Below are 13952 nucleotides of genomic sequence, written 5' to 3' on the forward strand. Positions count from 1 at the left end.
GGTGACTATAGTAACAGTGTTACAACTAACAGAGAGTTTCCTCAAAGCCTACAGACTTCTCAAGACAATTACTCTTCTCAATAGGTCTCCATAAAATGAATTGCATAATATGAAAAAAAAATGACTATCTTGCTTAATTTCTCCCTATTCTCCACTAAAACTTAAGAAGGGAAGTGGCAATTTTCAGGTAATTGGAAAAAAAACCAATATTTTCTTTGAAAGTTATATATTCTAAACATGTATTTTCAGAAAAAAATTACATAAGTACAGACCATTCTTCATTTCTAAGTCCCTTAAAAGAAGCAATCACCTGTATATTTAAGAAAGCCATGTAATCTATTTTGCATGGGAACTCCACAGAGATTTTTAGACAAATAAAAAATGGCTGTCTGGGGAGGCCTTACAAATAGCTATGAAAAGAAGAGAAGCAAAAAGCAAAGGAGAAAAGGAAAGATATAAGCATCTGAATGCAGAGTTCCAAAGAATAGCAAGGAGAGATAAGAAAGCCTGCCTCAGCAATCAATGCAAAGAAATAGAGGAAAACAACAGAATAGGAAAGACTACAGATCTCTTCAAGAAAATTAGAGATACCAAGGGAATATTTCATGCAAAGATGGGCTTGATAAAGGACAGAAACGGAAGGGACCTAACAGAGGCAAAAGATATTAAGAAGAGATGGCAAGAATACACAGAAGAACTGTACAAAAAAGATCTTCCCTACACAGATAATCACGATGGTGTGATCACTGACCTAGAGCCAGACATCCTGGAATGTGAAGTCAAGTGGGCCTTAGAAAGCATCACTACAAACAAAGCTAGTGGAGGTGATGGAATTCCAGTTGAGCTATTTCAAATCCTGAAAGATGATGCTGTGAAAGTGCTGCACTCAATATGCCAGCAAATTTGGAAAACTCAGCAGTGGCCACAGGACTGGAAAAGGTCAGTTTTCATTCCAATCCCAAAGAAAGGCAATGCCAAAGAATGCTCAAACTAACACACAGTTGTACTCATCTCACATGCTAGTAATGCTCAAAATTCTCCAAGCCAGGCTTCAGCAATATGTGAACCGTGAACTTCCTGATGTTCAAGCTGGTTTTAGAAAAGGCAGAGGAACCAGAGATCAAATTGCCAACATCCACTGGATCATGGAAAAAGCAAGAGAGTTCCAGAAAAACATCTATTTCTGCTTTATTGACTATGCCAAAGCCTTTGACTGTGTGGATCACCTTTGACTGTGTGGATCAAAATAAACTGTGGAAAATTCTGAAAGAGATGGGAATACCAGACCACCTGACCTGCCTCTTGAGAAACCTGTATGCAGGTCAGGAAGCAACAGTTAGAACTGGACATGGAACAACAGACTGGTTCCAAATAGGAAAAGGAGTACGTCAAGGCTGTATATTGTCACCCTGCTTATTTAACTTATATGCACAGTACATCATGAGAAACGCTGGACTGGAAGAAACACAAGCTGGAATCAAGATTGCCGGGAGAAATATCAATAACCTCAGATATGCAGATGACACCACCCTTATGGCAGAAAGTGAAGAGGAACTCAAAAGCCTCTTGATGAAAGTGAAAGAGGAGAGTGAAAAAGTTGGCTTAAAGCTCAACATTCAAAAAACGAAGATCATGGCATCCGGTCCCATCACTTCATGGGAAATAGATGGGGAAACAGTGGAAACAGAGTCAGAGTTTATTTTTGGGGGCTCCAAAATCACTGCAGATGGTGACTGCAGCCATGAAATTAAAAGACGCTCACTCCTTGGAAGGAAAGTTATGACCAACCTAGATAGCATATTCAAAAGCAGAGACATTACTTTGCCAACAAAGGTCCATCTAGTCAAGGCTATGGTTTTTCCAGTGGTCATGTATGGATGTGAGAGTTGGACTGTGAAGAAGGCTGAGCGCCAAAGAATTGATGCTTTTGAACTGTGGTGTTGGAGAAGACTCTTAAGAGTCCCTTGGACTGCAAGGAGATCCAACCAGTCCACTCTGAAGATCAGCCCTGGGTGTTCTTTGGAAGGAATGATGCTGAAGCTGAAACTCCAGTACTTTGGCCACCTCGTGTGAAGAGCTGACTCTTTGGAAAAGACTCTGATGCTGGGAGGGATTGGGGGCAGGAGGAGAAGGGGACGACAGAGGATGAGATGGCTGGATGGCATCACTGACTCGATCGACGTGACCCTGAGTGAACTCTGGGAGTTGGTGATGGACAGGGAGGCCTGGCGTGCTGCAATTCATGGGGTCACAAAGAGTCGGACACGACTGAGCGACTGAACTGAACTGATATATATATATATGTCTATGTGTGTGTTTATACACACACACATACTGTCTGGAGAGGCGTAATCCTTAGGATATTTCATAAATAAAAAAATCAAAGATTCTAAGCCAAAATCCATTAAATTCAGTAATTTCTCAGAAATTAAATTCTCTTACTCTAATTTCAATCCACTTCTTGTAATCTTCCGGTTCAAGCAGAAATTCTGGCAGTACATGAGAAATACAAGCTCCTTGAGCACTAAAATAAAAAAAATAAAAAACAAATTATTATAGAATACTCACAATCCATCTATCACTTGCATATGAACTTTAATGAAATTATTTCATTGTTATATAGTTTATACATGTACTGAATTTTAATTTTAAAATTTAAAACTTATTTAATTTTAAAACTTCCCTTATCAATGAAATGTGCATATAATGTCTCCGTCAGGGAATTAATAATGAGAAATAACTTACTAAGTGTCTATAACCATACACATACACATTTACATGCTAATGGGACATAGAGAGTTATATGACTTGGACCCTATTGTCAAGACCATTTTATTGTTGTTATAATATTATAAAACTGAAAAATACATGCAAAAAGTTTGAACACAATAAAATATTAATTAGATAGATCATTAGTTACCCTATGTTAATTGAATGCCTATCACCACATATGCCTGAATATATTAGAATAACATAAACCATCACCTATTTTTCCAGAGTATATCCAAAAATTGCAGACTCTTTGATTATATAAACTTGTAGTATCTTAAATGGGAAATATCTACTTATATTATTTTATACATTTAAAAGAATATATATGTACATACTTTATAATATTTTGTAGTATTTTTTTCACTATCACATTTCTTGAAATACTTTTATCAAAAATCTTCATATGCATGTACACTATTACAAGAACCTCTTTATAGACCTTTAATATAATTTTAGCAGGAGTGTTTCTCAGTGGGATTTTGGGTGTCACTAACTCATTTAGTGAGCAGAGAACACTGCTTACTATAAGCATTTAACAGAGAATTTACCATTAGCATTTTACAGAGAATGCCAGATCTAGTATTTAACTCTATAAACACCCTCAGCAGCTTGCAGTCCTGTAACTAGTGACAAGTGGGAAAAAGAAAAAGCAGAAAGATTATGCTGAAAGCTCAAACCTTGAAGATAACACAGATGAATGAAAAGAGGTAGGGCCTGTTTGTGGGAGGTGAGGCAGAGAGCATGGTTCCAGAGTTGTCAAGTTTGCTGTGGCCCAGGGCCAGAAACAGCTATTGGAAGAAATCATGCTACAAACATAAAGCTCCTTTGTTTGGAAAATAAATGTCATTTCTTCTCTTCTCATTTCCCATCTGCATTTACATTATTTCTATGAATCTTCATTACACTGGAATTACTATAGGTTTAAATAAAATCTAATTTTAATGGTATACCACTACTTAGAAGTAGCCACACTAAAGCCTATGTAAGAACTCAGTGAGATGATGCCCCAATAAGTTGAAATCCTAGAGGTAAAACAAAGACAACAACTCAAGAGAATTATGAAGAAACTGTAATACTTCCTTGCATGCAAAGCCAAGACAGGATCTGAGGAAAAAAATAGTCACTTCTATCACATGCAACTGAGAGCCTAAGGAAAACTATCAGGGAACCACTAAACTGAGAGTTGCTTGAAGAGGGAGACTACAGGGTATTCATTTGAATATTCCCCAGTGCTCACCAGAGAGTAGGCCCTCAGTAACAAATTGAGGCTGAAGAATGCATTTTTGCATTGTTAAAGGCAAGGCAACAAGCCCCAAATGGAGCTGCCTATACTAAACCTCATGCCACCAAATCAAGACTGAGTTAATTTTGGCTCCCCCAGAAATGGAATTGTAAACCAGTCAATCAGGAATCGCCTGATCAGCACTACTTAGGTCACTTGCCTGACAGACCTGCTTCCCCTAAAGGAAAGTAAACTTGGAATAACTAATCTTTTTTTTTTTTTTTTTGCTGTAAGGGCAGAAAATTTTTTCTTTCTTCCCTTCTAAATTTGTCAGCTTGTCTAACAATCAAATTGACATAGAACAGATTAACAGGGAACAAAACAAATTTAACTACATAACTGTGAAGTGAAGTGAAAGTCGCTCAGTCGTGTCTGACTCTGCGGCATCTCTTGCCCTGTATACCTCTTCAGAGCTCCTTTCTCTGTGCTACACTGAATGCTGACTAGCCGATGAATTGCTGAAAGCCAGTATGATCTTCCCAGGTGGCACTAGTGGTAAAGAACATGCCTGCCAATGCAGGAGACACAGCTTTCATCCCTGGGTTGGGATGACTATACAGTCCATGGAATTCTCCACGCCAGAATACTGGAGTGGGTAGCCTTTCCCTTCTCCAGGGGATCTTTCCAACCCAGGGAGTGAACCCACGTCTCCAGCATTACAGGCAGATTCTTTACCAGGTGAGCCACAAGGGAAACCCTTATGGGAGCCCCACAAAGACATGAAGACTCAAAGGTAGTCAGGCAGTTGAGGCTTACATACTAACCTGAGTTAAGGAGAAGGAGGTAGGGATCTGGGGCTTCAAGGAGGAGGAAAAAAATTCACAGGAAGATAGGAAGTATAAATGTTGGTAAACAAACCTGTGCCATGCTATGCAAATCAGGCTTTCTGATGTAAAAAGTGGTTGCTAGTAATAGCTCCCTTCCTGGTACAGGCCCCCCACCTAAATTCTTTTAGGCAGTTAAGGGAGAGGTAGAAAGCTTTTCATGAGTCTGCTGGTTCTCAACTCCCATCTGTTCAAAACAATTCCCATACCAAAGTGGGACATCTGGGGATGACTTATTATGTTCCTTCTCATTGCCTCAGTTCAAGTTGTGTTCTTGCCCACTTCTGCCTATAAACATCTCTTGCCCTGGATACCTCTTCAGAGCTCCTTTATCTGTGCTAGACTGAATGCTGACTAACTGATGAATTGCTGAAAGCCAGTAAAATCTTCCCAGGTGGCAATAATGGTAAAGAACACACCTGCCAATGCAGGAGACACAGCTTTGATCCCTGGGTTGGGATGATCCCCTGGAGGAGGGCATGGCAACCCACTCCAATATTCTTGCCTGGAGAAGTCCATGGACAAAGGATCCCCGTAGGCTACGGTTCATAGGGTCACAAAGAGTCAGACAAGATTGACGTGACTTAGCATAGCAGTAAGGACTTTAAAAGGTACTCAGCTGAATTGTGTTGTTGCTTTATTTTTTAAACATAGAAATATTTATTTAGTAAAGTATGATCCATACATTGTTCTTCTTTTTAAATTTTAATTTATTTTTAATTGGAGGATACTTACTATACAATATTGTGATGGTTTTCGCCATACATCAACAGGAATCAGCCATAGGTGTACACATGCCCCCTCTCTCTTAAACCTCCCTGCCACCTCCCTCCCCATCCCACCCCTCTAGGTTGTGACAGGGCACTGATTTTGGGTTCTCTGTGCCATACAGCAAATTCCTACTGGCTACTTTGTTCTTTAATGGCACTTTATAGAGGCTGTTATGAAGTGAAGGGTAATAGAATAAGCCATGCTAAAATATGCCTCTTTTGCACAGTGATTATTTGGAAAACCTGCAGACAGGAGAAAATCTGAAAACAGAGAAAAGTTCTCCATTTGTAAGGGAAATCTACATTTATAAACAAAATTTACATTAGAAAGAGGGACTGTACCAGAAAGAGAGCTATTACCAGGGATAACTTTCACACCCATGAGACCCATATGCACGGCAGAGTAAGCTTTCTTTATCAAACATTGCCTCCTCTCATCTTCCAGTAAATCCCACCCACCCCCAGCCCTCTGCCTTACCCTTTGAAGCCCTAGACCCTTAAACACCTTAGGTCAGGACTGCATACAAATTTCAATATTCTGGCTGCCTTCTGAGTCATAACTTTGTGAGGCTACCATACAACTTACATACATAATTAAACCTGGGTTTTTTTCCTCATGTTAATCTGTCTTTCTTCATGGCAAATAGATGGGGAAACAGTGTCAGACTTTATTTTTATGGGCTCCAAAATCACTACAGATGGCGACTGCAGCCATGAAATTAAAAGACGCTTACTGCTTGGAAGGAAAGTTATGACCAACCTAGATAGCATATTCAAAAGCAGAGACATTACTTTGCCAAAAAGGTCTGTCTAGTCAAGGCTATGGTTTTTCCAGTGGTCATGTGTGGATGTGAGAGTTGGACTATAAAGAAAGCTGACACCTAAGAATTGATGCTTTTGAACTGTGGTGTTGAAGAAGACTCTTGAGAGTCCCTTGGACTGCAAGGAGATCCAACCAGTCCATCCTAAAGGAATCAGTCCTGGGTGTTCATTGGAAGGACTGATGTTGAAGCTGAAACTCCAATAGTTTGGCCACCTGACGCGAAGAGCTGACTCACTGGAAAAGACCCTGATGCTGGGAAAGATTGAGGGCAGGAGGAGAAGGGGACGACAGAGAATGAGATGGTTGGATGGCATCACTGACTCAATGGACATGGGTTTGGGTGGACTTTGGGAGTTGGTGATGGACATGGAGGCCTGGCGTGCTGTGGTTCATGTGGTCGCAAAGAGTCAGACACGACTGAGTGACTGAACTGAACTGAATCTGTCTTTTGTTCTTGAAGTTCAGCCAAAAACTTAGAGGGATAAAGGGATAATTAGTTTTCCTCTTCTGTATGAGTCTCGTTTCATTCTTTTCATTTTTAATATATCTCAAGGCCTAATTTCATCAATTGATAAGACAATATTTATAATTATCTTTTGCCAATAGATTTTATGTGTGGTTGGTAGTTTTATAGGATTGACTCTCCATTGATCTGATTACATTTTACATTTGATTACATTTATGCAAAGTTTTCTATGTGAATCTTCTGGGTTTACACTGAGTAGAACAAAACAAAATTAATTGAAATGACTTATTAAAATTTAAACTTAATCTGCAAAATTTTACTTTCTCATTTACCACATAAAACATACAATTTTACTTGTACAAAAGTTCTCACTCGCTGACATCAAATTTACATGGGGAAGCTAATAACATTTATGATTATTCTGAACTTTAATACATTTATTTCCATAATGAAACATATACACATATCTTGGATTAATGGCCGAATTTTATTACCTATACTGTCATTCTCTAAATGTTGAAGAATTTTATCACAGCCAACATATACTGATAGGCATGTATTTGCTGATAAAAGAGCAATAAATTTGAATACCTTGGCTTTAATGCCAAAATTATTCTTCCATACCTGCATCCTCATACCATAAAATGTCAAAACAGAAACTACTCATGTTAATGTTAACCCTACTGGGAGCTGTGCCAATAACAATGCTCCAAGAATAACATGATGATCACAAGTGCATAGAGTTTAATGATGCTATCAGAAAACTTTGATTTTTATAATGCACAAGCAATAAGGAGTTATTTAAATATCTAGACTTCTGTTTTGGTTCACATTTAACATTCCATTAGATTTTAAAAGCAAAACTAAACTTCTAAAATAATGGCATTATGATTTTTGCCTTATTGAATTAGAGCATTTTTACTGAATGAATCATCAAGGACCAAGTGTAGGAAGTGGTAAAATTAAAAGACAAGTCATGTGTTTTCTGTTTTAAACTCATAAAAATTTAAATAAAGTTCCCATTTTACCTAATAAAGACACACTTGAACAACCTTACAGACTGGAAGAAAATATTTGCAAATGATGTGACAAACAAAAACTTAATTTTCAAAATATACAAATGACTCCTACAACTCAATAACAACAATAACACTTAAAAAAAAAAATCTCAATTGAAAAATGGGCAGAAGACCTAAATAGACAGTTCTTCAAAGAAGACATACAGATGGCCAACAATCACCTGAAAAGATTCTAATCATCACTAATTGAGAATTAGAGAAATGTAAATCAAAACTACAATGAGATATCACCTACCAGTCAGAATGGAAATCATTAAAAAGTCTATAAATAATAAATGCTGGAGAGGGAGTGGGGAATAGGGAACCCTCCTACATTCATGATGGGAATGTAAATTGGTAATCCCATTATAGAAAATAGCTCTTTAAAAAAGTAAAACTAAAGTTGCCATATGATCCAGCAATCCTAGTCCTGGGCCTATTCCTGAAAGTGAAAGTCACTCAGCCATATGAGACTCTTTGTGACCCCATGAACTGTAGTCCATGGAATTCTCAAGGCCAGAATACTGGAGTGGGTAGCCTTTCCCTTCCCGAGGGGATCTTCCCAAGCCAGGGATCGAACCCAGGTCTCCCACATTGCAGGTGGATTCTTTACCAGTTGAGCCACAAGAGAAGCCCAAGAATATTGGAGTGGGTAGCCTATCCTTTCCCCAGGGGATCTTCATGACCCAGGAATTGAATCCAGGTCTTTTGCATTGTAGGCAGATTCTTTACCAACTGTGCTATGAGGGAAGCCTATACCTAGACAAAACTAAATTTAAGAAAGTACATGGGCCCCAATGTTCATTGTAGCACTACTTACAATAGCAAAAACATGGAAACACCCTAAATGTTCAATAAAAGATGAATAAACAAAACATGGAATATGTATGTGTGTATATATATATATATATATATGTACATATTTACACAATGGAATATTAGTCAGGCATAAAAAGAATGAAAGTGAAAGTCGCTCAGTCATGCCTGACTCTTTGTGACCCCATGGACTTAGTCCATGGAATTCTAGGCCAGAATACTGGAGGGGGTAGCCTTTCCCTTCTCCAGGAGATCTTCCCAACCCAGGGATCGAACCCAGGTCTCTCACATTGCAGGCAGATTCTTTACCAGCTGAGCCACAAGGGAAGCCCAAGAATACTGGAGTAGGTAGCCTATCCCTTCTCCAGCAGATCGTCTTGACCCAGGAATCGAACCGGGGTCTCCTGCATCACAGGTGGATTCTCTACCAACTGAGCTATGAGGGAAGCCCTAAAAAGAATGAAATAATGCCCTTTGCAGCATACATGCATGGAAATAGAGATTATCGTCCTATTATCAATACTAGTGAAGTAAGTGAGAAAGAGAAAGACAAATACAATGAACATATTTATGAAACAGAAACAGACTCATAGACATAGAGAATAAACTTGTATTCTCCAAAGCAGGGATAGGGAGGGAAGTATTGGGAGTTTGAGATTAGTAGATAAAAACTATTATATATACAATGGATAAGCAACAATTTTCTACTATATATCAGAGGGAACTATATTCAATATCCTGTGATAAACCATAATGGAAAAGAATATGGAATATACATATATATGCATATATATCTATATCTATATCTATATCTATATCTATATATATATGAGTCACTTTGCTGTATAGGAGAAATTAATACAGCACTGTAAATCAACTATACTTCAATAACATTTTTTAAAATTTAACAAAAGACAGACATCTTTGACAAATACTTGTTTTCTGGAATTCTTTTTTTAAAGATTTTTTAATAGTCTCCCAGTAACTGTTTATTAGAATGTGAATATATTCTAGATCAATAACTTTAAAAAAAATTAAGTTACAGAGCATGCATAAAATACAAAGTAGTGATTTACGAGGAGATAGTAGTATCTTCATAACCAATATACCAAAATAATAAGACGGCTACAGAGGAAAACTAAATCAACAGCAATGCCTTTCGTGCGCCCCTCAAGTCATGAGCACCGCAAAAGACAGAAGATTAACTATGAAACATAGCAATCTAGGCAAGACCACACACATGTATATTTTGGGGATATTCCACCATCCTGAATAATATCAATTTAGTTGACACAACTTTCAGACACTTCAGAGTTAAGTGCTTAATATTATCCACAAAAAAATAAAACTAAATATTAGTGTGCACATTTCAGAATGAGAAATGAGCTGCTCCACTGATTTCAATAATGTAGTGGAAGAAAACTTTCAGGTTTGTACAATGCCTAAATGCATTCTGTTTAAACTCAAGGTACTATTTCATCTTACGTACTAAAAGAATACATGCCCTTAAGTGGTACCACTTGAGCAGAAATTAACCTCTCTTGTATTCTTTAGACATACTGAAACCAGATATTTAACTGGACTATATTCCATAATATACTACAAAACTCAAAAATCAGCATTGTTAAAATAATTGTCCATGCCTGCTGGTGGTTATGGCGGTAAAACTAAGTTGCATTTACTGGAAGGTTTTAAGACAAAATTAACACTTTGCCTTCGGATACTAAGAGCATTATTGCCTGAGCAATAAAATGCCACGTTATATACTGCTGGGAAATTAGATAAGTTAAATGACTTGGGCTGCCTGATTACTGTAACAGAGGCACCTCAGGCGGAATTCCACCATTCTCTCCAGTTCCCAGCTACTACTGAAATCATCACAGTCTTTTGTGTTGATTAAGATAATTCTTCTCCAGAAAAAAGTGTTTGCCCCTCTATAATCAACTTTGATGTTTACAAAAATTAAAAAACAAAATTTACTAAACTACATAACCCTATTAAGGCATTTTAGAAATTGACTTCCAGAATTATGGAAAATTTATAGGCTCTCAAAATTCTGCTTTGTTTATAGGGCAATTCTTAGATTTATGGAAATATACTCTGCACTGAGAGGAGAGTATGTTAATTATAAGCTGCTCTGTGACGAAATGATAGCTTATTTCTACAGTTTTCTTAATTTGATTTAATCAAGACCAATAGGTCTGAACTTCAAGGGATCAAGTTCTTTTATGTCCTATAGTGACAGCTTCCATGATGAAAAGTAAACAATAATTGAGGAATCCAAACATTCAGCTTATTAAACTAAGGCTAGTGAAGCCATAGCATGAAAAAAAGCTGCAGTCATTTGGAACAAATGGATGTTTTTATAAAGCTAAAATCAAAAGGCTTAAGACATGGAAAAATTCATAAGTATGAGGAAGTAATAAACACAAAAATGACCACAAGAATTACAAATATATTTAAGTCTTAGACCTGACAATTGGATTACACACAGCCTTCTAGGGGAGAAGAGAAGTGCCTTATGTGTTCCGACAGCACTGAACCTTTGGCTTGTTTTCAGTGGTTGGTGGAACATGAATAGGAACCACGTTGTTGCTTGGAGACATGTCATTTTCACGTCTGTCTGACATTTGCTTCTGAGAAACAATGCGGTATATCTCTGTCTAGATTGTCTGAAAACCAGCTTCCACATTTGTAGGGTCTAGAGCAGATGTCTCGATGAATGACAAATCGTTTTCTTCTGCAAAAGCTCTTGATTCATCTGCAGGAACTGCTCTGAGATGGTGCAAATCACTCTTATTGCCCACAGGCATGATAACAACATTACTATCAGCATGATCTCTCAGTTCTTTTAGCCATCGCTCTACATTTTCGTATGTGAGATGTTTAGCAATGTCATAAACCAATAAGGCACGTACAGCTCCACAATAGTATGCTGATGTTCTACTGTGGTATGGTTCTTGCCCTGGCAAGTCCTGTATCTGTACCTTTATTGTTTTCCCATCAACCTGGATGCTTCTTGTTGCAAACTCTACTCCAATGGTGCTCTTGCTTTCAAGACTAAGCTCATTTTGAGCAAATCGAGACAGGAGATTACTCTTTCCAACACCAGAATCTCCAATAAGGACAACTTTGAAGAGGTAGTTGTAGTCGTCGTCGTGGGTGCCCGCTGTGCAGCGTAGAAGCGAAGGGGTGGCAGCAGCAGTGGTACCGGTAGGACCAGGGGGCATCGCTGCAGGGGTAACCCGAGCACCAAGTTTCAGCTGCCAGACCCAGTAAAGAACCCCTCAAAGATTTTTTTTTTTTTTTGGATGTGCACCATTTTTTTTGATGTGCACTTGTGCACCAAGTCCTTACTGAATTTGTTACAATATTGCTTCTGCTTTATGTCTTTTGGTTCTTAGGTCCCCAACCAGGGATTGAGCCCGTACACCCTTGCACTGGAAAGCAAAGTCTTAACCACTGGACTGCCAGGGAAGTCCCTTCTGGCATTCTTATTTCAACAAAACATTTATTTCTAATAGATGAAGAGATTCTTAAAATACTCTATTTCCTGAAATATCACAAGAGCCATTTTATGGTATGTCATGAATGGTTACCATACTGCAGTAATTTAAGAAAACATTTTGGCATATCAAAGCCATAGATCATAGCTAAGCTAAGCTAAGTCGATTCAGTCGTGTCCGACTCTGTGCAACCCCATAGATGGCAGCCCACCAGGCTCCCACGTCCCTGGGATTCTCCAGGCAAGAACAATGGAGTGGGTTGCCATTTCCTTCTCCAATTCATGAAAGTTAAAAGTGAAAGTGAAGTCGCTCAGTCGTGGCTGACTCTTAGCGACCCCATGGATGGCAGCCTACCAGGCTCCTCCTCCCATGGGATTCTCTAGACAAGAGTACTGGAGTGGTGTATGGATCTATTAGCCATAGATCATAATTTATTTAAATTAATAATAAAAATCTACTATGGGTCATCTAATATACATTTTATTATTTCTAATACTTTAAAAAAATATTTATTTGGCTCTACCAGGTCTTAGTTCTGACATGTGAACTCTTAGTTGCCATATGTAGGATCTAGCTTCATGACCAGGAATCGAACCCTGGCCCCCTGCATTGGGAGCATGGAGTCTTAGCATTGAACCACCAGGGAAGTCTCTATTTATAATACTTTTTAATCAACCAAAGAAATTTAGTAATTATCATCATCCATTTTATAGATACTGAAATTGGATCTTAAACACGTTAAGTATTAATAACTTGTGAAAAGCCACAAAAGTACAAAAAATATTACAATTTAAGCCTTCATCTGTCTGATTCAAAAGTCTATGCTTTTAATGTACTTCAGTGTACTGTTCCAGAATCACTTCTTTATGCTGTTGCTCAGAAATACTGATATAAATTTTTAAAGAGAAAAGAAGTGAAATCACAAATGAAATTAAATTTACTTATAAAGGGTAAAGGGTTAGTTTTTCTAAGTACATTTTTTTAGTATATGAACAATTTATTTTAAAAATCAATGAGTCCAACAGACTGGGAATGGTTCTGAAAACAATGGTATCTCATTGCAAATGAGGTTTATGAAGAGTTTTTAACAACATGGGAAAAGGTTTAAGTTTAAAACAAGCAGGATTACAATATTTTTGGAAGGTAGGGTGGAGCGTGGGGGCTTCCTTGGTGGCTCAGTGGTAACAAATCCACCTGCCTATGCAGGAGACACAGGTTTGATCCCTGGTCTGGGAATATTCCACATACCTAGGAACAACTAAGCCCATGTGTCACAACTATTGAGTCTATACTCCAGAGCTTGGGAACCACAACTACCCAGCCCATGCACTGCAACCACTGAAGCCCATAAGCTCTAGAGCTCATGCTCTGCAACAACAGAAGCCACTTCAATGAGAAGTCCACACACTGCAACTAGAGAGAAGCCCTCTGCAGAAAAGCCCATGTGGCAATGAAGACCCAATACAGCCAAAAATAAAATAAATAAATAAAAATTTAAAAAATACATTTGGAAGGAAATTTCAACTAAGAAATAAATCCCATAAACTTGACTTGAAGGAAATACAGTAAAATGTTAACCAAAGTTAAAAAATAGTCAATTAAATTAGAAAGTAACAGTTATAGTAGTTTTATTTT

General features: G+C 37.9%; 1 protein-coding gene and 1 pseudogene across 4 annotated transcripts in view; both read right to left on the reverse strand.

Moving 5' to 3' along the window:
• The window catches only part of CFAP47 (cilia and flagella associated protein 47), a 485875-nt gene that overhangs the window by 307595 nt on the left and 164328 nt on the right, over positions 1–13952 (reverse strand). For all 4 annotated transcript variants that reach the window (XM_061410459.1, XM_061410458.1, XM_061410460.1 and 1 more), the window contains one exon: positions 2443–2524. In XM_061410459.1, the coding sequence (XP_061266443.1) occupies positions 2443–2524 (82 nt within the window). The remainder of the gene's footprint in view (positions 1–2442; positions 2525–13952) is intronic.
• LOC133243498 (ras-related protein Rab-11A-like) lies at positions 11247–12056 on the reverse strand (annotated as a pseudogene).

Source organism: Bos javanicus, chromosome X (genome assembly GCF_032452875.1).
Source record: "Bos javanicus breed banteng chromosome X, ARS-OSU_banteng_1.0, whole genome shotgun sequence".
NCBI classification, from domain to species: domain Eukaryota; kingdom Metazoa; phylum Chordata; class Mammalia; order Artiodactyla; family Bovidae; genus Bos; species Bos javanicus.